This window comes from Onychomys torridus, chromosome 10 (assembly GCF_903995425.1).
Source record: "Onychomys torridus chromosome 10, mOncTor1.1, whole genome shotgun sequence".
In the NCBI taxonomy this organism is placed as follows: domain Eukaryota; kingdom Metazoa; phylum Chordata; class Mammalia; order Rodentia; family Cricetidae; genus Onychomys; species Onychomys torridus.
The window spans coordinates 23,975,131-23,999,713 of NC_050452.1; the positions used below are offsets into that span (position 1 = coordinate 23,975,131).

Consider the following 24,583-nt stretch of genomic DNA (forward strand, 5'->3'; position numbering starts at 1 on the left):
GCCGCGGAGAGGCGGGGCGCGTCCCGGTCGGCCCAGATCGGTGCCAGGAGGAGCGGTCTCCGCCTGCGTGGCAGTGGTTTGGGGTGTTCTCTTCCGGGCTGTGGCGTGGGCCCCGACTGGCGGTCCTAGACAGTGCCGCGCCGTGCCGTCGCTTTTACCTCCTCATCCGGTAGAATAGCCATCCATACCTGTCGGTACACCTTACATGTAGCAGCACCAGGCTCACCAACCCTCTTCTCTGCGTATCCCAAAAACAGAGGAGTAAAAGACAATGTCTTCAGTTTTCCATTGCAGTAACAGACATCAGAAGCGTCACTGGCTGTGGCCAGACCCAGCAACTCCTGATATGGGCACACTGGTTCGACCAGCCAAGCGGCCAGATGCTGTCATCCGGCCCCGTTCACCTGCACGGACACAGTGGCTCTGCAGGCGGCAGATGAGAACCATTTCTGTAGGAAATCGCTTCACCTAAAATTATACAAAATGACCAGGAGGACAGTGGGTGGGTGCAAACCACGTTGCAGAAAGAGATTTAGGAAATGGTTAGTAAGAGGCAGAGCTGGGGTTCAACAGTGAATCCTAAAACGCTCAACAAACTCCCTTGCAGCCCACCTCCACTCTTGGCGCCTCTTCTGGCGCTTCTCTGGCTTCACTCAGCCTCCTTTGGCCCCAGGAAGTCTCCTCTGATCATATGCAAATTTCCCAAGCCAAGCTTGTTAAAGTATTGCGAAGGATTCTTGTCTTCCACGCCATTTCCCCAGCTGTTACCCAACTTGAATTCAGCCTCGGTACTCCCATACCACAAAAGTGAGGATTCTCTCCTCACCATCTGTTAAACTTGAAAAAAATATCCTTTTTGTAGACATGTTGCTAAAAACGATAAAGTATAATATTTCAAGCTCTACTCATAGCAGATGCTTAACAACGATGATTGTTTTATTTGCGTGGTTATATATGTTCAATAACAAAGAAAAAAGAAAGAGAGCTTATGATAGGTTGAAGGTGCCCTACAGGCTGCTGGAAGCAGAGATTTAAAGGCAGGCTAAGATCTGAGCAAGGTCTATAGATTAGATAATAGCACTGTATTTTTATTTCTAGCTTTCAGTCACTGCTTCGGTTATAAAGGGACATTCTCTGGGTTGTTTTTTTTGGTTTTTTTGTTTGTTTGTTTTTAGTCTTTAATTTCTTTATTTTTTTCCACGACTCCGTGGTAACTCAGTAGAGAGTTGTTCAGTTTCCCAGAGTTTGTAGGCTCTCTGTTGTTTCTGTTGTTGTTGAAATCCAGCTTTAATTCACGGTGGTCTGATAAGATACAGGGAATTATTTCAATTTTCTTGTATCTGTTGAGACTTGTTGTGACTGAGTATGTGGTCAATTTTAGATTCTCTGGTTTTATGAGTAGAAATAAATGATCATGTATACAGCTTACTGATGAAGAGTTCATATGCACATATACATATGTATACCTACATGTAGTTATACCTACATATATATCTATATATATACATGTGTATATGTATGAGTGCATATGAACATATACATATATATGCCTGTATTAGGGTTCTCTAAAGGAACAGAACTGATAGAATAAATATACATCTATTAAAAGAGGATTTATTAGATTGGCTTCAGGAGGCTGTGTAAGTAGTCTACCAGTGGCTGTCTCCCACTGGAGAGACCAAGAATCTGGCAATTGCTCAGTCCATGAGACTGGATGTCTCAGCAAACTCAATCTAGTGTTGAAAGTCTGGAAGATTCCTGGTGTCTTAGTTAGGGTTTCTATTGCCGAAATGAAACACCATGACCGAAAAGCAAGTTGGGGAGGAATGGGTTTATTTGGCTTACACTTCAGCACTGCTGTTCATCACTGAAGGAAGTCAGGACAGGAACTCAAACAGAGCAGGATCCTGGAGGCAGGAGCTGATGCAGAGGCTATGAAGGGGTGCTGCTTATTGGCTTGCTTCCAATGGCTTGCTCAGCCTTTTTTTTTTTTCCCCAAGATTTATTTATTTATTATGTATACAATGTTCTGTCTGCCTGCAGGCCAGGAGAGGGCACCAGATCTCATTACAGATGATTGAGAGCCACCATGTGGTTGCTGGCACTTGAACTCAGGGCCTCTGGAAGAGCAGCCTGTGCTCTTAACCTCTGAGTCATCTCTCCTGCCCTCAGCCTTCTTTCTTATAGAACCCAGGACCACCATGCCCCCCACCTTGATCACTAATTGAGAAAATGCCTTACAGCCGCATCTCCTGGAGGCATTTCCTCAGCTGAGGCGCCTTCCCTTCTAATGACTCCAGCTCGTGTCCAGTTGACACAAAACCAACCAGTACACCTGGAGAGATTGGTCTTGGCCTACATTTGAATTCCTAAGAATTTGGTTCTAATCTAGGTGAGGAATGCTGCAGCAACAGAGTAGTAGCCAACAGGCAAAAAGCAAAGTTTCCTTCTTCTATGTCCTTCCATCGGGATTACTACCAGGAGGTACTGCACAGATTTAGGGTGAATGCTTCATTTAATCTGCTCAAGAAAATCCCTCCCAGGAGTGCCCAGTAGTTTGTGTTTTAGTTGATTTCAGACATAGTCAAGTTCACAACCAAGGTTACTCGTCACAATGCCAAAGACAAAGCAAATACAGTAGAGAAGATTTAAGGGATCTGGATGAAGAGTGTCTAGAAATTCCTGCACTGTCCTTGTCGTGGTTCAGGAGACCCGGGAATGTGGGGAGAGAAGAGCTTGCAAGGGTGAATCACTGAGACAAGAATCAGCTGTGGGATGGTTTGGCTCTTGTGTCCAGTCTCCCTGAGTCCTGAGATGTTGAAGAAAAGCCCCTTTGCAGGGCAGGAGAGATAGCTCAGTGGGTAAAGGCTGCTGCAAGCCTGGCGACCCTCGTTTGACCCTCAGCACCCACATGGTAGAAGGAGAGAACCAAGTCCACAAGTTGCCTTCTCAAGTCACATGCACACAGTAACATACATGCCAAGCCACTGCGTACTCAACATGTATGCATGCACACTAACACATATAATAATATTTTATAGAAAATAACATTTATAATGAAAATTTTAAGGTTTTTTAAAATGTGTATGAGTGTTATTCTAATTCTTTTTTTGTTTTTTGAGACAGAGTTTCTCTGTGCAACAGTTCTGGCTAACCTGAAACTTGCTTTGTAGCCAGGCTGGCCTCAAACTCACAGAGATCCACCTGCTTCTGCCTTCTGAGTGCTGGGATTAAAGGCATGAGTCACCGCCCAGCTGCGTCACCACCACCTGGCATGTTATTCTTGCGTATATGTGCCAGAAGAGGACATCCCATCATTCGATTCCCTGGAATTAGAATTACAGGTGTTTATTAGTTGCCATGTGGGTGCTGGGAACCAAACCCAGGTCCTCTGCAAGAGCAGCCAGTGCTCTTAAGCACTGAACTGTCTCTCCAGATCCTAATTTTATTTTATTTATTTATTTTTGGTTTTGTGAGACAGGGTTTCTCTGTGTGCTTTTGGTGCCTGTCCTGGATCTCACTCTGTAGACCAGGTTAGCCTCAAACTCACAGAGATACACCTGGCTCTGCCTCCCGAGTGCTGGGATTAATGGCATGCGCCACCACTGCCTGGCTCAGATCCTATGAGATACCCTTCCATGCAAGCATGCCTACTGATGCTATATTTGCTCAGGTCTTGTTTAGGCAGCCATATTGTTTAGGTATCATGGGTAAAGCTTCCTTATCATTTCTAAGAGACACAATCTCACAGCAACCCCACCCCTCACAGCGTGAGGCAGGAGCCCCCTGGATTGCTAGTGTCGCTGTGGTGAGGTCTGGTCTGGTGCAGGAGTAGATGCTCTTGACTAGCTCAGGATTGGGCCAGCCAAGCCATGCAGGTCAATGGCATCCATAGCCCATGGTACAGTTCCCTTGTCGGGACTCTTCCTTTGTGACTGTTGCTATGGGTGCTGCCAGGGTTGTTGGGTTGGTGTGCCTACCTCCAAGGGCATACCTCATTGTCTTTCCTTTCCTCCATATACTACTGTTCTCAGGTGGGACCCACACCCACCCTCCGAGGCTAAGGGAGATCTGTGCAGGCTCTGGAGCAGGAGTAACCCCTGAAGGCTCTCCTGCCTGCTCCTCCGTTTCTCTGAAGCTTGCCTTCCAATTCCTGTGTAGTGCTGACCACAGCCATCAAGTATCACGGATGGGAGAAGCAAGCGGCCTCACACTGCACAAGAAGCTGCCCTAGGATTTGTGGGAGTAGTAAGAAGCCAGAACAAGAGGAATGCCACCAGAATGCTGGATACTCCTAACACAGCCACAGAATGACTAATTGTTAAATAGGTAGTTTGAAAAGTTTGGGGGTAGGGTTGCTGTGCACAGATTTGATAACCAACACAAATCCTCAGCAGACCCTGACCCTAGGAACATTAGTCCCACAACCCGGCACTGGAACGTCCCAGTTTCCACTGGGTTCTCTAGGCAGCAGAGAAGATAGACATGACCTGCCACATATTTTTATTTCTGCCACTGGCTGTGTCAGGACAAAGGAGGGGCAGGGATAAGACCGTACTTGGGGGGCTAGAGAGATGGCTCAGGGGTTAAGAATTGAGTTCAATTCTCAGCAACCACATGGTGGCTCACAACCATCTGTAACGAGATCTGGTGCCCTCTTCTGGCCTGCAGGCATACATGCTGTATACATACTGTTTACATAATAAATAAATCTTAAAAAAAAAAAAAAAAAAAAAAAGACCGTACTTGGGCAAGACTATATATACTTCCACATGTGGCCATGCATTCCCATTTCAAATGTCTGACATTTGTCTAGTACATTTAGTCCCCAGCCAGGGAAGGCAGTCTCTAGGACAAATAGAGCTTTGGGAAAGCCCCTGCAGGGAAGGCAGTCTGTAAATCGCAGACTCACTAACTGGAAAAGCTCCTACATGCTTCACCTGGCTGTGTCTTCCTTGGCTGTTAGTTATCAAATCTGTGCACAGAGGGCACAGATTGTGCAGGGATGCAGCTCAGTGGAGAAGACTTGCTTAGCATGAATGAGGTCCTGGGTTCTATCCCTAGCACACACCACCTGACCATCATGGTCTCTGGCACAGGGAGTCCAGGATGGACATCATCCTGGGTGGCCCAGCGAGGAAGGCACACTAGTGATGGCTTGTGAAGCTCAAAACACACCAGAAGGGCTTTCCAGGTCAAATCTACAGCCTGTTTGCTCAGCCAAGGTCATGGGGAAGCCAGGAAATCTACCAGAAGAACAGTTTCACCAGCAGGATTTGGCAGTTCCTGCGTGGAGGAGAAGCTGGGGCACTTGGGGTCATGGAAAGGGTATCTCATAGGGCCCCACCCATACACAGAGCTACAAGCAGCTCAGGAATGAATGCTGAGAGCAGGAGAAACAGCATTCCCTTTCATGAACCCCCTAACTGGTTATCCAATACCAAGCGGTCAGCCCTGAAGTCATATACACAAAGCCACATTAACCAGACTGAACAGGCTGTAGTTATATATTTATGCATGTATATATAAAACAATAACAAAGAAGAAAGGTCATGTGTTAGCGAGGAAGAAAGGTGGGGATGAGGGCATGAAAGGGGTTGCAGAGAGGGGAGAGAGGGGGAAATTACGCCATTGTCCTTTAATTTCAAAAAAATCTAAAATAAAATAAAATATTAGAATGGAAGGTGGAAGGTCAATTTTAGTTTTACGGCTTGGGAATGGAAAAGGCTTTCTTTAACAAACATAAATCCTTCAGATAAGAAGAGGCTGGAATTCATGAAAGTGGATACTTCTGTATAATGCAAGACACCATTAGTCAAGTTGTAAATTTAACAGCAAACTGTGAATTTTAGATGGAATATAAAAATTGTTTCCACAGCTGCTAATATGTGAAAATAGGTCAATAACAACATAGTTAATTGAACAAGTAATCCTTAAAAGAAAAAATCAGGAGGCCTAGCAAGTTGGAGGAGGAGAAGATGGTTGTGTGTGTGTGAAAAAAGATGCACTTGAATGAACATGCCATTATGAAACCCCTCATTTTGTACAGTTACTACATATGCTAATAAATACTTTCAAAAGAAGAAACACTAGGGCTGGAGAGATGGCTCAGTGGTTAAAAGCACACACACACTGCTGTTCCATGGGCCCTAAGTTCAATTCCCAGCACCCGCATCAGACATCTCACAACTGCCCAAAACTCCAGCTCTAGGGGATCTGGTACCACTCGCCTTCATAGGCACCTCTACTCACTGCACACACACACAATGAAAAAGAAGAAACAAGAATCAATAGACACATAAGAAGAGAGCCATCACTTCACGGTTCAAACAGCAATGAGAAGACAGAAAAAGCACAGAGATTTATCTTCTCAATGACTGCTGACAACGTAGTCAAACTCCTAATGTTGGCAGAAGTATTAATAGATGGGTAAATCCGCTTGAAAAGGTCATGTGGTCCTCACTGCCAAAAATGTAAGATGCATACATCCTTTGAACCAGAGGTTTGCTTCTACAAACCATCAAAGACAAACACTCACACATTAACTCAGGCAAAATGCCAAGATTTCTATTCCAGCCTTCCCAGAAACTGAAAAACTGTCAGTGGAAGCTGATTTCAAAATACAGTATCTAGAAAGTTCTGCCTACCATTCCAGCTCACTCCCCGACACCACTGAGTTTCAGAACAGCAGTGGCTCAGGTCAGGGGTCGGTAGCCAACCCATTTAATAAAATAGTCACTAGCCACATTGACTGAAAAAGGCCAGGCCTGATTGAGAGGGCTCTAAGTGTGAAATGCACACAAGACCTCAGAGTTCTGGATCAGAGACTCTGCCTTTTGCTCCAGACCGCTGGCATGGATTGAATTCTCAGCCTGCACCCTGGCTTCCAGGTCCATTGCCTTGCTCTTTCCACTGCAGAGGCCATCTTCATTAGGAACATTTGGGCTGTGGTGGTGAGTGCAGTTATACCCTGGGCTGGGGCTTCCTGGGCTATAAACACACAGTTTCACAGGCCTCTGTTTTAACAGTGTAGACCCAGCTGGGCTTGTGTGGCTCAGGCCCGCCATCCAGTTCAGGTTTTAGAACTGAAAAAGGAAAGCAGCAGGAAACTCCTAGCAGTCTCAAGTATACATGGCCAGGCTGGCAGCCGGGAACAGCCGAGCCTTCTCCTATCTGGTTCTCAGACACGGAGGCCTCTGCTCCTTAGTAAGTGTGACAGGCACTGACCAGGGAACTAAGCAGGTGGTAATGTCTACCAGGCCGGCAGTCACTGTGGTGACAGAGCGCCAGAGTGGTCACCGTGGTGATGGGAGTAGAAGCCTTTGGCCATCAGTCCCAGTTTTCTGCATGGTAGCTCTAATGACAGAATGGTCACCATAGAAACCACAGGCCCTCTCAAGAGCACAGAGGCCCCAGCAGGAGAAATCTACTCCACACCTGGTAGGAACAGAAGCACTGACTGTGACTGAGCCCAGAGAAGAAAGCCGGGGCCAGACAGACACAGTTACCTGTCGCCTCCTTATTCAAAGGCCACATCCCCAAGCCACTGAAGGGAGACTCTCCTGCTGAGTCTGTCTGGAGGCCGCTGAGCCCTCACAGCTCAGCACCACTGGAATAAAGTCCATCAACACTGAGGACATTTCCCTGGAACCACATGGCTCCTCCAGGAGAACACCGGGCCTGAGGTGGCCTCGGTGGGGAGGGGTCCAGAAGGGAACATGAAAAGGAGAAAACCGTGACTTCAACCAGCTGAGGTGGACTGCACTCTCTGAGGCCTGGTGCTGGCTGTGACTGTGTGGGAGAATCCTGGGCCAGTTCTGCTTTGGCGCTCTGGTGGGGAACACTACAGGGTCCCAGCTCCCCTGGGCTGGCAGCTGCTCAGATGCTGGATGACAGAATCAGGATGGAGACCCCCAAGAAGGAGAAGGTATCTACCTCATTTTAGAAGCATCTGTTTGCATGTCCCCAACACGCAGGGGTTTGACTACCACCTCTGAGGGTCTGCATCTCAGAATTGGTTTTTGTGTTCAGGATCTTTCAGAAAGATGTGGTCAGGGGGCATTTGTGGGGCAGAAAGATCTCTGCTTCCTAGACTGGCATTGTGACCCAGGAGTGGCGCTGATCAGAGATCTGGGAAGCAGTCTGCTGAGTCTCTGAGATGGGAGTAGGGGAATCAGAGCCTATGGAGTGTTTGGGTGTTTAGGTGAGATGAACCTACTGCCTAATTTTGAGGTGGTACTGAACAGTCACCAAAAGTCAAAGGCCTCCCCTCCTCCCCCTCCCCTTCCTCCTCCTTCTCCTCCTCCTCGGTGGAAGCAATTCACCGGGGCCTGAGGGCAGCTGCTCCACATTGAGGAACATAGGGTAGTCCCTTTCCCCAACAACAGAGAGTTCCAGATGTCAGTGCTGGCCCTGGGCTGAGCAGCAAGGAGAGAGATGAGGACCGGACATGTTTGCTATGAAACATGAATGGAGAACACACTCATTTCTCCCATTCCAGAGATGACAGGATTCCCATTCTGAAGTGAGCAGGATTCAGTCGTTTGGGGCATGGTTTCCCCTGGTTTCTCTCCTCTTTGTGTGGAATAGCAAGGTCAGCATAAACATCCTTTAGCCTGCTTCTGGCAGAGCTGATGATGTTAGAAGAAAAACAACCATCCAGCCAGCCTGAGTGAGAGGGCCCGCACGGTGTGTGTGTGGGGGGGGGGGCAGACCAGGACCTCCAACAGAGTCCCACATGTGTCAGCCACTAGTGCTCTGGTTTAGTTAAGAAGAGCCAAACAAGAGGATCACTTCCCACCACTTGGGCAGAAGGAAGCTGGCGTCTTTAGCACAGGGTGGCCAGAGATCTGGCGATTCTCCATACTGGGAAAGAAACTATGCAGTGTCTGCATGTATGTTTGCCTGATTTAGGTAGGCAGTGAATCACCGCAAGGCCTGCCACCTATTCCTTTGAGTCTGGACCTCGCCCGCCAGCAGGGAGATGGGATGTATGCATAGATGTGTGTCCTGATGCTTCCCCATTTGTTTTCATTTCTTCCTCCTCTCTTCAGAGAACTGCAGGTCAGCTCTCCTTGTAAGCTTCTGTCTATGCCCTGGCTTCCCAGGGCTCCTTTGGACGCCCCCAGGAGGCTTTAAAGCACACACATGGGTATGCTTGTCTATGTCTAGTGTGTGCATAGGGGTCCCTGACTTGGTCAAGCAAGGCACAGGTAAAGACTCTCAGCTAGTGCAGCAAGAAGCTGCTGGCAGGACTGGATTCAGAAGGCGTTAGATGAACTAGCCCATCTCCCCAAGACTCCTCAGCCTCCTAATTCCTCTTCTGATCTCCATAGGCTGTGTGTATCCAAATCTCTAGTTCTCCATAGTCTCTGCTACTGAGATGCCACATCTGGGTCCTGCCAGATGGAATCTTCTGCAGCCCGAGACCAGATCTGTGCTTCTCTCTCACTCCCCAATATGAGTCTGTCCCTGAGGGAGGTGACGTCTGGACCTCAGTGGGCAGACAGGTCAGGCTGACTCTGGAGGCTGCCACTTGGCCTCTTTGGGCCTATGACTGATTGCTAATTAATTAGAACAATGATGTTTGTCTCCACCAGCTGCTAAAAGGAAGAAGAACTGCCGGTCAGGATGGTCAGCTGCAGGGCATAGACAGCCACACTAAGGAGATGGGTAGACACACGAGAATGTGAGCACTGAGCTAAACAGACCTACAGGTCCTACCCCGTGTAATGGGAGTCTCCTGTCACCACTGAGTCTAAGAACCTAAACCAGCACACACTTGTTATGTTGGAGCTCTGGAGTCTAAAGTGGGTCTCCTGGGGTTAAAATAAAGGTGTTTGCAGAACTGGCTCCTTCGGGGCACCATAGGGGAACCCATTTTCTTCCTCTTCAAGCTTCTACAGGCCAGCCAAATTCCTGAACTCACGGTCCTTTCTGTATTCAAGGGTGGCGGCTGCATCTCTGTCACCTAGGCTTCTATCATCAGGAATCTCCGCCTCCCCTGCCCCTGAGATAATCCGCCCAAACAGATAATCCAGGACCATCCCAGTCACTCACTAACTCACATCTGCCAAGTCCCGCTAACCACACAGTGACAGGTCTCAAGGGTTGGGACATCTGTAGTAACTATGACTCTGCCTCTTCTACCATCTGTCTCCCACATTACTACCCCTCAAGCAGGAGCTCTTCCTTGACTCCCCCTGAAGTCCCACGGTCTTAGCCATTATTAGCGCACTGGGTTTGGGAACATTCTCTCGTCAGCAGCAGATGTGGCCAAGTCCATGCCACACCCCCTCAATGGTTTCACTTTGTAATTTCATGCACCTGTGGCCTACAGCTACCCAAAAATATCATGCAGAAAATTCCAAAAATAAGCCAACAAGAAGTTTTAAAGACTTACTTTTTACTTTTAATTATGTGCATATACATGTCTATGTCTGAGAACGTGCACATGTGAGTCCAACTGCCCTCAGAGTCTAGAACAGGGCGTCAGATCCCCTGGAGCTGGAGTTACAGGTGGTTGTGAGCCATCAACGTGGGTGCGGGGAACTGAACTCTGTTCCTTTGCAAGAGCAGCATGTACTCTTAAGTGCTGAGCTATCTCTCCAGCCCCCCACCATAAGTTTAAAATCGTATGTTGTTCTGCATAGTATGATGGGACATCTCACATCCATCTCTGTAAATCATACTTTTGTCAACGTGTATCCACTATTCACTGTATAGCAATATATAGCATAGGCTACATTTGCTACCTGCCCAATATTCGTTTAGAAGCTGTCTCTGTTATCAGGTTGACAACATCTCAACCTTGTGTTCAAGTAACCTTTGTGTGGCAGTCTGACTGCTTCATGATACCTAGTACCATTCCCTCATCCCAACTCATTGTCCCGTCCCCCCAACAGAAGGGAGAACACAGTAGAGCAGTATATTTTGAAAGAACATTTATCATGGAATATTGAGGTTTTGTTTGTTGATTGGTTGGTTGGTTTTGTTTTGTTTTATTTTATTTTTCGAGACAGGGTTTCCCTGTGTAGCTTTGAGCCTTTCCTGGAACTCACTTGGTAGCCCAGGCTGGCCTTGAACCTGGCTCTGCCTCCCAAGTGCTAGGATTAAAGGCATGTGCCACCACTGCCTGACTGGAATATTGTTATAATTAATCTGTTTTATTATTAGTTGTTGCTGCTAACCTCTTACTTACCATGCCAAATTTATAAATTAAACTATATGATGGGTATAAATACATAGGAAAACTGCTGTATATATAGGGCTTCTTGTCTCCTAGGTCTTCAAGTGTCCACTGAGGTCTTGGAATGAACTCCCCCCTCCCCACTAAGGATAAAAAAAGCTTATTTTGCACACAAAGTTTTAATTAAAAAAAATTTTTTTTCTGAGACAGGGTTTCTCTGTGCAGCTTTGTGCCTTTCCTGGAACTCACTTGGTAGCCCAGGCTGGCCTCAAACTCACAGAGATGCACCTGCCTCTGCCTCCCAAGTGCTGGGATTAAAGGCGTGAGCCACCACTGCCCGGCTTAATTAAGTTTTTACATTTAAATATAAAACAACCACAAGGAACCATTGCCTTTCTGGGTAGCACTGAGGAGGATAAAGGAGTGGGGTGGGTTGTGCTTGGATTTTTCCAAGGTCACACACAGCCTTTGCATTTCATGCTAAAGTCTCCTGTGTGGCCCAGTGAGCTGTGGGGCAGATGGGTGAGAGGAGAGAGCTCCTGGCATGGACAGATCTTTAGTGTGCTGTGAATGGCACACACATCCTCAGTCCTCCTGTGCAATGTCGCCTTTCTGAGCAGCCTGCGTGGAAGACTCAGCAGGAGGGAATACTGTCTGTCCCTTGGCTGTTTGTCCTAGGCGGATTCTGAAGTAGGAAATACTTGCAGGGTATATGGGGGTCTTCCAGACCCAAAGTACAGGAGAGAGACCACTGATGCAGATCCACGGAGAGAGGAGTCGGTTCTCTACCATCTACCTGCCCTTCCCTCATACACACTCTTGGTATGTGACTGTTTCTGTGTGCCTGTGGGTCTGCTCTGCTACTGACTTCTTGGGGCACAAAAGCAGAGCCTGAGGTAAGAGTTCTGAGCTTGTGAGTCCCTCTGAGGCAGGCCCAGCCTTTGCACACTTATAGTCACTGGTTCCTGGGGGCCCCTGGAAAGAGGCTAAGGCGTCCAGATTTGGTAAATAAAAAATTAGGATACTCAGTTAGGTTTGAATTTCAGATAATCAATCAATGTTTCATTATGTGTCCCAAATAGTCCATGGGCACTGTATTTTCTTTGCCAAATTTAAGGAAGGAGTAACTCCTCTGGTCTTTCTGGGGGAGCTGATTCCATCTGGAGAGCAAGACTCAGAGTTAGTTTTGTTGAGTAACTGGGTAGGTGATTTTGAAATCGCTTTATATCATGTGCAAATATTTAGCGGCCTGCTTTACCTGGAGAGCGTTTTAGTGATAGTTCCTGGGTGGGTATCATACCTTTTCTCACTTTTAACCCTGGATTACTGGGCTCCTGTGGAGTGATCCTGCCAGCAGTAAATTAGCTCCCCAACACAGTTTCAAACTGGCTGCAAAGGGAGCTAGAGAGACATCTCAGTTAGTAAAGTCATTGCTGAGAAAACGTGAGGACTGAGTCTGTGTCCCCCACAAAGCAAATAAAAGTGGAGCATGGAGTCACACGCCTGAAATCCCAGAGCTGGGGAATTGGGGACAGGAGATACCTGGGGCTTACTGACCAGCTAATTTAACCAAATTAGCAAGCTCTAGATTCAGTGAGAAATCTTGTCTCAAACAAGAAGGTGGCAAGGTCAGTGAGACACTCAGAGAAAGGTCCCTGCTGACAAGCCTGATGACCTGAGCTTCATCCCTAGGCCCCACATGATGGAAGGAGAGAACTGACTCCTGAGAGTTGTTCTCTGACTGCCTCAGGATTGGTATGGCGCGCGCACGCGCACACACACACACACACACACACACACACACACACACACACACCATGTGGAACTGCAGAACTCCTGAGCAGTTCACTCACCCAGGAAGTTTAAGAGGGGCACCTTGGCTGCGATTATCTGGAGAAAGTAGCAGGTAGAGCGGATAGCTTCCTCAACTCATTCAGGCACAGCCCAGTCCACTCCAATAAGCCATCCCGGAGAACTTCAGCCTCTTGGAAGTGGGCAAAGTGGCTTCTTCCGTGGGCCAGGAAGATCAGATGTCTAGGGAAATTCTTGGCTTGGGAGGCAACTTGATAGAGAAAGCAAGCCTTAGGTTAGGGGAAGGGGTTCTATGAGCAGGTCTTGGGGTTCAGGGGGAGCTTGTGGTTTAATGTGAAATGTCTTCCTGTTTAAACACTTTGCCCCCAGCTGGTGGTGCTGTTTGGGAAGGTTTAGGAGGTGGAGCCTCTGTGGAGGAAGTGGGTCACTGGAGTGGGCTTTGAGGGTGTATAGCTTTGTCCTGTTTCTAGTTTACTCTCTGGTTCCTGAGTGTGGCTACAATGTGGCCATCCAGTCCCCTGCTTCTGCCTCCATGCTATCCATGCCTGCAGCCGCCATGTCTTCTCACCTTGAAGGACTGTATACTCCTGGAACTGCAAGCCAAAATAAGCCCTTTCTCCATTAAGCTGCTTTGATGGGGGATTCTATCTCAGCAACAGAAACGGAACTTAGAGCTAGTGCTGTGTCTGCTCGGCTCCCTCGCCTGCTGTCAGGTTGGAGTGTTTACAGTGGAGAACGAAGCAAAAGCCACCACTTAGGCCTTCCCCTGGAAAGCCAGCTGTTAGCCCTCTTCCAGCATCATACTGGGGTTCCGTCACCTGGCAGGGAAAAGTGGGTTCCTGACCTCCTCCCTCCTGATCCATCCAGGGTTGCTTTTTATGCCCCCTCCACCCTGTTTCCATTTCTTTAGACTTCCTGTCCCTGATGCCTAGGGATGACTTGTTAATAGCCCCCTCTCCATTAGGGATGTTGGGCTATTCCAGATACCAGATTAAAGTGAGCACATCTGAAGGTAACATGATAAATGTTACCTGGGCAACAGCCTAGAAGCCAGTGGTTCTCGGTCTCAGAAAGGCTCGGGCTAGCGTTTCTGATGGCTGCCAGATGTGCCACAAGCGCCTCAGGCACAAAGAGACCAAGCCATCTTCCAGAAATAAAACTGTATGGTGCCTCATCCTTTCGTGGCTCCAGAAACTGATCGGACTAGAGTGGCGAGAGACGGAAGAGAAGACAAGCACGTGGACGTACAGAAAGACGTACAAAACTGGGGTTAGGTGAACTGGGCTCTTGGATGGAAATGCCTCGGCATTCTAGGATCTCAGTGTGTTTATTATATAGCATTAAGCAGGGAAGTGGAGTTATTGTATATGGATGAACAAGGAGGTGGGTTTAGCTAACCTGAGTAGAGCAATCTCTATAGGGGAGCAGTCTTCAAATCATAAACACCCAGGGGAAAGTTACAGTGGATATTTTCTGTGCAAACTATCACTATCCACACACAGACCAGAGGAAGGCTTTACCACTCCAGTGGGGCCGAGGCACTGGGGTCCTTGACATGGCTGTGCTGTGTCCACAACACACATCCACTCTGGGAGGGGCTTTGGCCATCACATCTCCCAGATATCTCCACGTCTAGAAAGCAATCCAGCAGATGATGACAGCGAAGACAAGCCAGATAGGCCTGTGCCCAATGCTGGCCATATTACCACCTGACCCTGAGCAGAATGAAGGCCCTCTGGGCACGCAGGCAGGGACACGAGCTCTTTGAGGAACAAAAAATTGTCTGTTCCACCCTTGGAAGCACCACAGTCAAGAAGCTAGCCCAGGGACCACAGCAGTTCAAAGTCACAGGACACCAGACAAATGGGACCAGAGACAGCAAGCAGCACCTCCAGGCTGCAGAGCCATTGCTGAGCACGGTGGGCAAGCTGGGGGCTCTGGACCTGCCGGGGGCCGTGTCTCCTGCCCCTGGCTCTGCCACACAGAATGCAAAGACTATAAACCAAAGCAAAAAGAGGAAGATGCGGGCGCCAATAGTGACAGTCACCAAATGGTGCTTGGGCTAAAACCTAAAATGAAGGAGAGGAGGAGCGGCTGCCAGAGGCCCTGTTTCCAGGGAATTCACTCTCCCACTCAGGAGAGGCAGCCTGAGTTCCAGGAAGCTCCGGCTCTCTTGACCAGAGGCCTTTTAGGGTTCATATCACTTTGGCCCCATAACAACAGAAAGTCTTGTGGGAATGGCAAGATTTATCTTCTAACCCTACACAGTTCTGTCAGTGGTTTAGCATCAGATCCCTATTTGATAAGGACTGAAACAGCAGTTTTGGAGGTATGAATTACTCAAGGAAGGAAGCTAGAGAAAGTCCCCATATCAGCTTAGAGACCCTCATCCCTTGCCCCCACATCCCACCATCAGAGCTGGAACAATGGCCTCCATGGCCCTAGATGCCCAAAAAGTTTTCCAGGAGACTGCTGTATCTGCCTGAGCACCATCCTCTGCTCTCCTTTCTGAATGTGTAGCATTACTGCAATGGAATCCACCTCTTTAAGTCTGATATGGTGACACTCACTTGTAATCTAACACTCTGAAGTGGAGACTGGAAGCTCAGGAGTTCAAGGCCAGCCTCAGTTCCACAGTGAGACTGCAACTAAAAAACTCAACACCACGCCTTTAATCCCAGCACTCAGGAAGCAGAGGCAGGCAGATCTCTGAGTTCGAGGCCAGCCTGGTCTACAGCGTGAGTTCCAGGACAGCCAGGGATACACAGAGAAACCCTGTCTCACAAAACAAAACAACAAAAGAGTCCTTGCGTCACTCCAAGAGGCCCCTTGATCCTGCCTCCTTGCTGTCAAGCTCCTCTCCTGCTCCAGCCCTTGGGGATCTATGTTCTGTTTTTTCCTTCTTTGCCTTTCCCAGAACATCTGTAAGTAGAAGCCTTGCGTCCGGTCTGCTGTAGCTGGCTTGTTCCTTGGCAATGAGCTTTGCTATGTCAGCAGCACGCTGCTCTTTGCCCCCTTCCCACTGCTCAGCAGCGTCAGCACCTGGGTTGTCCCCAGCCCAAGCTGTCATGTGTAAAGCTTCCGTGAACGTTCTAGTACGAGTCTTTGAGTGAACATGGGTGTTCATTTGGTGAGCAGTGAGAGAAGTGTGGAATGACATTGTGTAAGTAGACATTAAACCTCGCAAGAAACTGCCAAACTGTTTTCTACACTGGAGGTAGCGCTTGCCTTTCCCAGCACTGGGTCAGAGGGCCCCAGCTGCTACACATCCTCCCCAATTCCTGCTTGTGTCTGTTTTTAATCGGAGCCATCCTGGACTATGCAGTGGCATGTCAGTGTGATCTTAGCTTACATTTTGGCTTTTAGACCAATGATTCTGCATATGTTTTTGTATCCATATTGGACAAGCTTTGGAGATGTTTTCTTTTAAAATAGGAGTATTGTCACCTTAGAGAATTGACAAGCCTCTTTCTATGTTCTACTCCTGGTCATTTTACCAGGTGTGTGCTTGGTGAGGTGAGTGGGTCTGCATAGATCCTGAGGGCAAAAGTCCACATTGTTTCCATGAACTGTGTCCACAGCCTTTGCTCCCACGGCCTATACACACCCCAGAATCTCTCACCATCACCCTGATGCCTGCTATATGGTGCCCCAGCGTATTGTCCCTCCTTCCAAACCTTGAAGACAGATAGATCTTTGATGCTGAGTAGGTCCTGGAGACAGAAGAGCAGAGTTAGAGCATAATTGTGCTCTGAGCTCCACCCGAGGGGGTCCCACCTCTACCCTCACACACGTCCCCTGATCACCAAAACCTCTTGAATGTCATCACTCATTCAATAAGTCATATTGGTCCCAAGTCACTGGCAAGACTTTCATAAGCAGAGTTTTTGTTATTTTTCTGGGGATCAACCCCCAGGGCCTTGTGTAGCTAAGCAAGCGCTCTGCCACTGAGTTACATCCCTAGCCCCAAAGCATAGTTTGTTCTTGTTTGTTTTTAGCCTCTGAGCTTGGCATTTGTGTAAGGGAAGGTTTCCACATCCAACACACCCCATTTTGACTATTGATACCTCTCTTCTTGTCTTCCTGAGTGAAATTTTAAATAATTTACATTATTTGAAAATCTTCCCTCTCTTCTCGTTTTGGAAATGCATTCATGTAAGACACATATAACTCTCCTGAGCCTTCCAAGTTCCCTGCATCTGTAATTAAAGCCCCCCCCCCTTTTTTCTTTTCTGGAGCTGAGGACCGAACCCAGAGCCTTGCAGCGATCTACCACTGAGCTAAATCCCCAACCCCTAAAGCCCTTTCTTGAGTTGTTTGTTTCTCTTTTGTTAGCTTTGATCATAGTATGAAATGGCAGTCTATATATTTTACCTTTTTTGTATGCACGTGGGGTGTATGCATGTGTGTGTGTGTGTGTGTGTGTGTGTGTGTGTGTGAGTGAGAGAGAGAGAGAGAGAGAGAGAGAGAGAGAGAGAGAGAGAACAGAGGAATGCATGACACCATACACATGTGGAGGTCAAGACAACCTTGGCTGCCACCGTGTTGGAGCAAGGTCTCTCTGTTCACTGCAGCATAGGCCAGAAACTGGTGTCGTCACAGGGGATGAGGTCACTGCAGAACAGCTACCTGTTTTGCTGTTATCCAGTCTCCAGCTCGCTTTCTGCCAACACCACCATGGTCGACATTTGCAGCCCGCCCCTCCCCTGGCCCCTTTTCATTTTGGTCTGCATTCCTTCTGTTTTCTCAAGCAGGCTGAGTCTTACACGGCTGTGCTAGGCTCGCACACAGTCATGAAGCCGTTGCCTTGACTCCACCAAACTGGGTTCTGAATCCAAATACAAAGATGTGTGAGTCTGCACATTTGGGCTAGCTTTAGCGGAGCACCTGTGTTTGGTACTGTGGCCTTCCCAGGGTGAAGGACACCCGTGAGCATTTAATTCCTTGACAGTGATGAACTTCCTGGTCTAGACAGCTGTTGAGTCATTCATGGGGGTGGCAATCCTCAAGTAGCCAGAGTGGAAGGGAAAGCTATCAGTTTGAATTTCTACTAAACCTTCTCTCTTTTCCTAGACACTAAGCTCCCTGGAAGTTAAACCCCAGTTTCTAGAAGTTCTTGCTTAGGCAGCACATGTAACTAAAGCTGGAGCAAGACAGGGCAGGTTAGCATGATTGTGCCAAAAGCGTTGAACAAAGTCATGAAGTGTTCCATAGTTCCTAAATACAGTGGTCCTGAGTACAACTGCAATAAATATAGATAGGTAGGTAGGTAGTAGACAGACAGACAGAGAGATAAAAGTTGCTTGTGTAGCCTCAGACTGAGTGATACTCAGCAGTAGGGAAGGAATGAGTGACCTCATATCCTGTTCAAATCTCTTGCTGATCCCCAGTCAGCATCCAGGTGTCAATCAGGACGGTTTCACTGCTGTAACTGGCCCTATATACAACTGCATTTCTCATCATATCTTTCAGTGTGGGAGGTATGACAGCTGGGATGTTCTCCACATGGTCGGGAATCTAGGCTTCTTCAGGTCCATGGCTGTGCCTATTCCCTGAAACCAAACTGTTGTCTAGGTCTAGCCTGGGAAAGACAGACAGAGATAGTCTCTTTGTAAGCATGTGGACCTGGAAGTTGTACAGTCACTCCAATTCACTGTACAGTCACTGCTGAGGAGGCTTAGAAAGACATAGTAGCCAGCAGTTCTTCTTCTTCTTCTTCTTCTTCTTCTTCTTCTTCTTCTTCTTCTTCTTCTTCTTCTTCTTCTTCTCCTTCTCCTCCTCCTCCTCCTTCTCCTCCTCCTCCTCCTTCTTCCTTCTTCTTCCTCCTCCTCCTCCTCCTTCTTCCTTCTTTTTCCTCCTCCTCCTCCTCCTTCTTCTTCATCATCATCATCATCATCATCATCATCATCATCATGGACAAAAAGGTCATGTATTTGGGCCCACAGGTAACGACCTCTTCCGTAGTCCACTCCTCTGTGTGCCCCAGTTCACATACCCCCACACACTGTCCTCTCCCTCATGGGAAATGCATCAATCCATGCAGTTCCTGCATCTGAGGCAAAGTACAGGATCTCAGAGGCAGGAGACAAGACTCCCCACCAGTGCAGAGAACACCACTTATTGGTAGCCATCATAAATGAAAACCGAATTAACAATCCCACCATGGAATACGGAGCATTGATAGGGTTAGGTTAGGATCTTTGTTAGGTTTCTATCACTACAATAAATACGTGACATAGTCAACTTATGAAAGAAAAGGTTTACTTTGGCTCACAGTTTTTAAATTGTCTCTGTCCTTGACTGGTTAGTCCTGCTGCTTGGGACTCGTGACACAATTCTGATATGAAATTGTAACGGGAGCCAGGCAGTGGTGGCGCACACCTTTAATCCCAGAACTTTGTAGGCAGAGGTAGGTGGATCTCTGTGAGTTCGAGGCTAGCCTGGGCTACAGAGTGAGTTCCAAGAAAGGCGCAAAGCTACACAGAGAAACCCTGTCTCAAAAAAACCAAAAACCAAAACCAACCAAACAAACAAAAACACTCCCTTGTGGCTAGAAAGTGGAAGTAGAGGAAGGGCCAGCCAGACTCACACTATGTCCTCCTGGGGCACCCGCCCCCATGACCTAAAGGGTTCCCTATCCCTGTTGAACCTTGGGAGGACATTTAAGAACCAAACTGAAGTGGCTGCTCCCATTCAGAAAGAGAAAGAATGAGAAACAAAAATCCATAGCAATGAGGATGTGTCACTGCGCAGGACCTGAGGGCACAGCCTTGCCGGTGAGTGTATTCCTTGAGAGCACCCGGTCCTCCTCTGTGGGGAGTTCACACCCTCCCCAGCCTCAGCCCTACCTTTGGAAGATTTGTGGGCACTCTGAGTGTGCACTATCCTCCCACAGCCCACTCCCTACTGATAATAAATTGGTCCCAAGACTTACCTTTTGGTTTCCAGCCAAGCTGATAGGGTTTCCCCCTCAAAAACCTCATAGACACCTCGTTTCTTTCTTGTGTGGAACTGCCAATGGCTCCTCCTACCCTGGCTTTTATATCTCCTGACCTTCTAACCACGGGACTCTGAGGCATCTGGAACAGCACACTGGGGTGAGAAGTTCATCAAGTTCATCTCCATCCAGTGAGAGTCCCTTCACTTAACCGAGATACTCAGACTGGCCATTGCCAAGGCGTTCTCAGGTTCAGCTCCAGTTCTGGACCAGTCAAGAAGTACTTAAGTGCTCTGGCCCCATATAGGTGCCACGTGGTACCTGTGTAGTGTCAATAACTATGCAAAGCACCTGCCAGTAAAAACTGTTGAATGAGAGAGTAAGTGTGATTGTGACTGAGGAAGTAAAACACCTCTTTTTACTAGGAAAATGCAGTGTTACCAGTCATTCCTCCCTTTTTATTGTGATGAAATATGTATGTATAGAGAGATCATAAAGTTTGTCATTGTAACCATTTTAAAGATTTTAAAATTGTGTGTGCATGTGTGTGTGTGTGTGTTCAGGGCCCTGCAGGGGCCAGAAGAGGGCATCAGAACCTTTGGAGCTGGAGTTACATGTCACTGTGAGCTGGTGTAAGTACTGAGAACGAATTCAGGTCTCTGGGAGAGCAGCAAAAAGTCTTAACCACTGAGCTATCTCTCCATTTTAACCATTTTTAAAAATGCAATTTGGACACTGGGTGGTGGTGGTACACGCCTTTAATCCCAGCACTCGGGAGGCAGAGCCAGGCGGATCTCTGTGAGTTCGAGGCCAGCCTGGTCTCCAAAGTGAGTTCCAGGAAAGGAGCAAAGCTACACAGAGAAACCTTGTCTCAAAAAAACCAAAAAAAAAAAAAAAAAAAAAAAAAAAAAAATTGGTGGCATTAAGTACCCATGATATTGTATAGCTCCTCACTCTTTCCAAAACTATTTTTATCATTCCATTCAGAAACTCACTAACTTCCTATTCCCCCACATCCCTAACAGGAACTATTTTTATTTCAATGAATTTACCTTTTTATATTTACAAAGGTGGAATCATCATATATCCATTTTATAAGGCTTATTTTCCTTAGCATAATGTTGTCGAGGTTGTTCTATACTATAATGTGTATCAAAACTTCATTCTTTTTCATGGCTCAATAGCACTTCCTGGTTTGCACACATATCTTTTTCTTCATTCATCAACTCATTCATTCATTCATTCATTCATATCATTCAATATATTCATTCATTAACTAGTAGGTAGTTGCTGTGTGTCTATCTTTTGGCTGTTGTGAGTAGCACTCCTTGACCGACCATTTGCATACAAGAATTTGTTTGAGTCCTTGTTTCCGTTCTTTAAGAGAATGTACTTAGGGCTACGATTGCTGGTTGTATGGTATTACTGTTTAGCTTTACAATGAACCACCAAGCTGTTTTGTACAGCAACTGAATTATTTACATCCCTACCAGCAATGTCTGAGGGACCCAAACTCACTCCTCTGCCAATACCTCACCATGGCCAACAACACTTGCTATTTTCTGGCCCTCTCCCCAGCCTTTTTTAATTTAGCTGTCTCAGCAGTGGCTGTCTCACAGTTAAGGTTAGCATCCCTCCAGTGACTAACATCGGTTCACATGCTCTTTGTCCACTCTTAAATCTTTTTGAGAAAAAAGTCTGTTCTAAACCTTTGCTCAATATATGGGGTTATTTGCTTCTTGGTAGTTGTTGAATTGTAAGAATTGTCCTTATTGATATACATAAATTAAGCCTTCCCTGACTAGATGTGAGATTTGCAAGTATTGTCTTTCATTCAGTGCTCTCCTGACAGTGCCCTTCTGCTCACTAAGCTTGTTTCTGTGGCTGAGATGGGGCTCTTGCTATGTTGTCCAGATTAGCCTTGAACTCCTAGGTTCCAGTGACCTTCCTGCCTCAGCCTCCTGAGGCTCTAGAGCTCCTGAACAGGCCACCATACATGGCTCTTAAATGTTGATGGAGTCTCATTATCTGTGACCTCTTGGTGCCAGTGTCCTGGGTGCCACATCTGAGAAGTTATTCCAGGGCTTGGTGTGTAGCTCAGTGGCAGAGTACTCATTGGTATGAAGACCTAGACTTGATCCTCAAACACTACAAAAAAGTTCAAAAGAGGCCACGGTTAAATCCACAGAGATGTATCCCATATCTTCTAAAAGGGTTCTGATTTCACCATTTCAATACATTTGTTTTTAATTAATTTTTGATTGGCATATGAAGTAATGGGTTTCATTGTGATATCCTCACACATATATAACATTACTGCCCAGTTCCACTCATCCTTTGATCCACTTCAAGTTCATCTTTGTTATGGTATTGGCAAAGAATCCAACTTCATTCTTATGTACATGGATGCCAATTTTACCCATCATTTGCTGAAGGGATCGTTTTTCTTCCATTGAATTGTCTTGGTACCTTTGTCAAAATGCAGTGACTGTGCAAGGGAGGCAATGTTTCTGGACACGATATTCTGTCTGTCTCACCGGGTTATATGTCCGCCATTAAACCAGCATCGATCATAACACTCTTTCCGTTACTATGCCCCTTTGTAGTAACTTCGAAACAGATCCTCTAATTGCTTTTTTCCCCCAAGATTGTTTTGAATACTCAGGGCTCTTTGAGATTCTACATTGATTTTAAAATAGGGTTTTCACTTCTGCAAAAAGCATCATTTGGATATTGGTAGGGACTGCTGAGAACCTGTAGCTCCCTTGGGGTGGTGTTGTTTCCCAGCACTATTATCTTCCAACACATGCATGAACTTCCAATGCCTCCATCCGTTGAGGTGCTCTCCTGCTTCTTTCAGCAATGCTTTGCAGCTGTCCATGAGTCCTTCACCCCTTGACTTTATTCCCAAGGACTTTATTCCTTGGTGCTGTTGTAGATGGAATCACTTTCACACTTTTTAAAAATTACTTGCTGGGGTACAACTTTTGTGTAAATGGGTGCATTAACCCAAACATGTTTATGGATTATCTGTGACATATGACAGATACAATGATGTCATATGAGTTGGAGATGGTTTGCAGTTCAATTGGCTGCTAAAGAAAATTTTATGAATTAAGCCACTTGTAAAAAGCAGAATTTTTTTCACAGTTCTGGAGTCTGGGAGTCCCAGATGAAGTTGTCCTGTGGTCCGGGCCCATTCTCATGTCTCCTTTTTAATACCATCCCATGGTGGAAGGGCCAAGAAGCTCTCTGGGACCTATTACATCAAGGTATTAATCACACTCCTGATGCCTCTGTCCTTGTGACCTAGTTATTTCTTAGAGGCCTCACCCTAAGATCGTCCGACTGGTAATTAGGGTTTTACATGGGGCTCTGAGAGTAAACACGTGCACACTGTAGCCCTTTGCAGTTTGGGTATCTTCTGTTTCCCCTCCCCCATCGTTCTGGCTGGACATTTCTCAGCACTATGATGAATAGAAGGTGCAAAAGTGTGATTCCCTGCCATGTTCCTGACTCGGTGGAGAGAAAAGTTAAATCTTTCCCCACTGAGTGTGATGTCAGCTGTGTGTTCTCATCTTTGTCATATAAAGGGACACATTCCCAGGTCCCTGGATTGGGACGATTATAGGAACCACAACTGTATCCTCTTACACTATCCTATCCCACCCTGGGTCCCCTCTCAACCACAGGCAGTTTCCAATCTCCCTAGCATACATCTCTGGAGCATTTCTTGTGGTGCAGGCTTACTGGGGATGAGTTCTGTCTGTTTTGTTCGTCAGAAATGTCTTGTACCTCCTGTCTGCTGGAGACCAGTTTTGTTTTTGTTTTTGTTTTTAAAGATTTATTTATTTAGTATGTATACAGCATGTATGACCAGAAGAGGGCACCAGATCTCATTAGAGATGGTTGTGAGCCACCATATGGGTGTTGAACTTGCTGGGAATTGAACTCAGGACCTCTGGAAGAGCAGTCAGTGCTCTTAACCTCTGAGCTATCTCTCCAGCCCATGGAGACCAGTTTTGAAGGCCACAGAGCTCTCGATGACAGTGTTTTCTTCCTGGGTTTTAAGGATGCCATTGCTGCTGTCGGGCCTGCATGGCTTCTAAAGAGAGGCAGCTTTTCAGTCTCCCTGCGGGTCCCCGTGTGCCATGCCTTGCTCCTCTCTTGAGGGTTTCAGGAGTCCCTTTGTCTTTTGACACTGTGGCTATAATCTGTCTCAACCTGGATCGCTTGGGGTCGCTTCTGTTTGTCTGAGTATTTGCATTTTTCATCAGACTTGGAAAACTGCTTCACCATCATTTCTTCCACCCTTCCCCTGGCCCTCGTCATCCCTCTTCTTCTGTAAGCCATTATCTTTATGACGACATGTTTGATAGGTCTCCTCGGCCCTCGGGCTTGTTCATCTCCTCAATCTTCTCTTTTTCTGGTCTGCAGACTGAATATTTCCAATTGCCTTATTTTCAACTTCACTGATTCTATCTTTTTGCCATTAAAATCTTTGGCTGAGGTCTGGAGAGATGGCCCAGTGGTTAAGAGGACTGGCTGTTCTTCTAGAGGACCAAGTCCCAGCACCCACGGTGGCTTACAAGGTTGTCTGTAAACCCGGTCCCAGGAGATCCAGCACCCTCTTTCTGATCTATAAT

General features: G+C 47.0%; 1 protein-coding gene across 1 annotated transcript in view; it reads left to right on the forward strand.

The window, feature by feature from the left end:
- Positions 1–7,448: 7,448 nt before the first annotated feature.
- The window catches only part of Gck (glucokinase), a 40,366-nt gene continuing 23,231 nt past the window's right edge, over positions 7,449–24,583 (forward strand). The window contains exon 1 of the mRNA XM_036201141.1: positions 7,449–7,927. Coding sequence (XP_036057034.1) covers positions 7,883–7,927 — 45 coding nt within the window. The 5' untranslated portion in view covers positions 7,449–7,882. The remainder of the gene's footprint in view (positions 7,928–24,583) is intronic.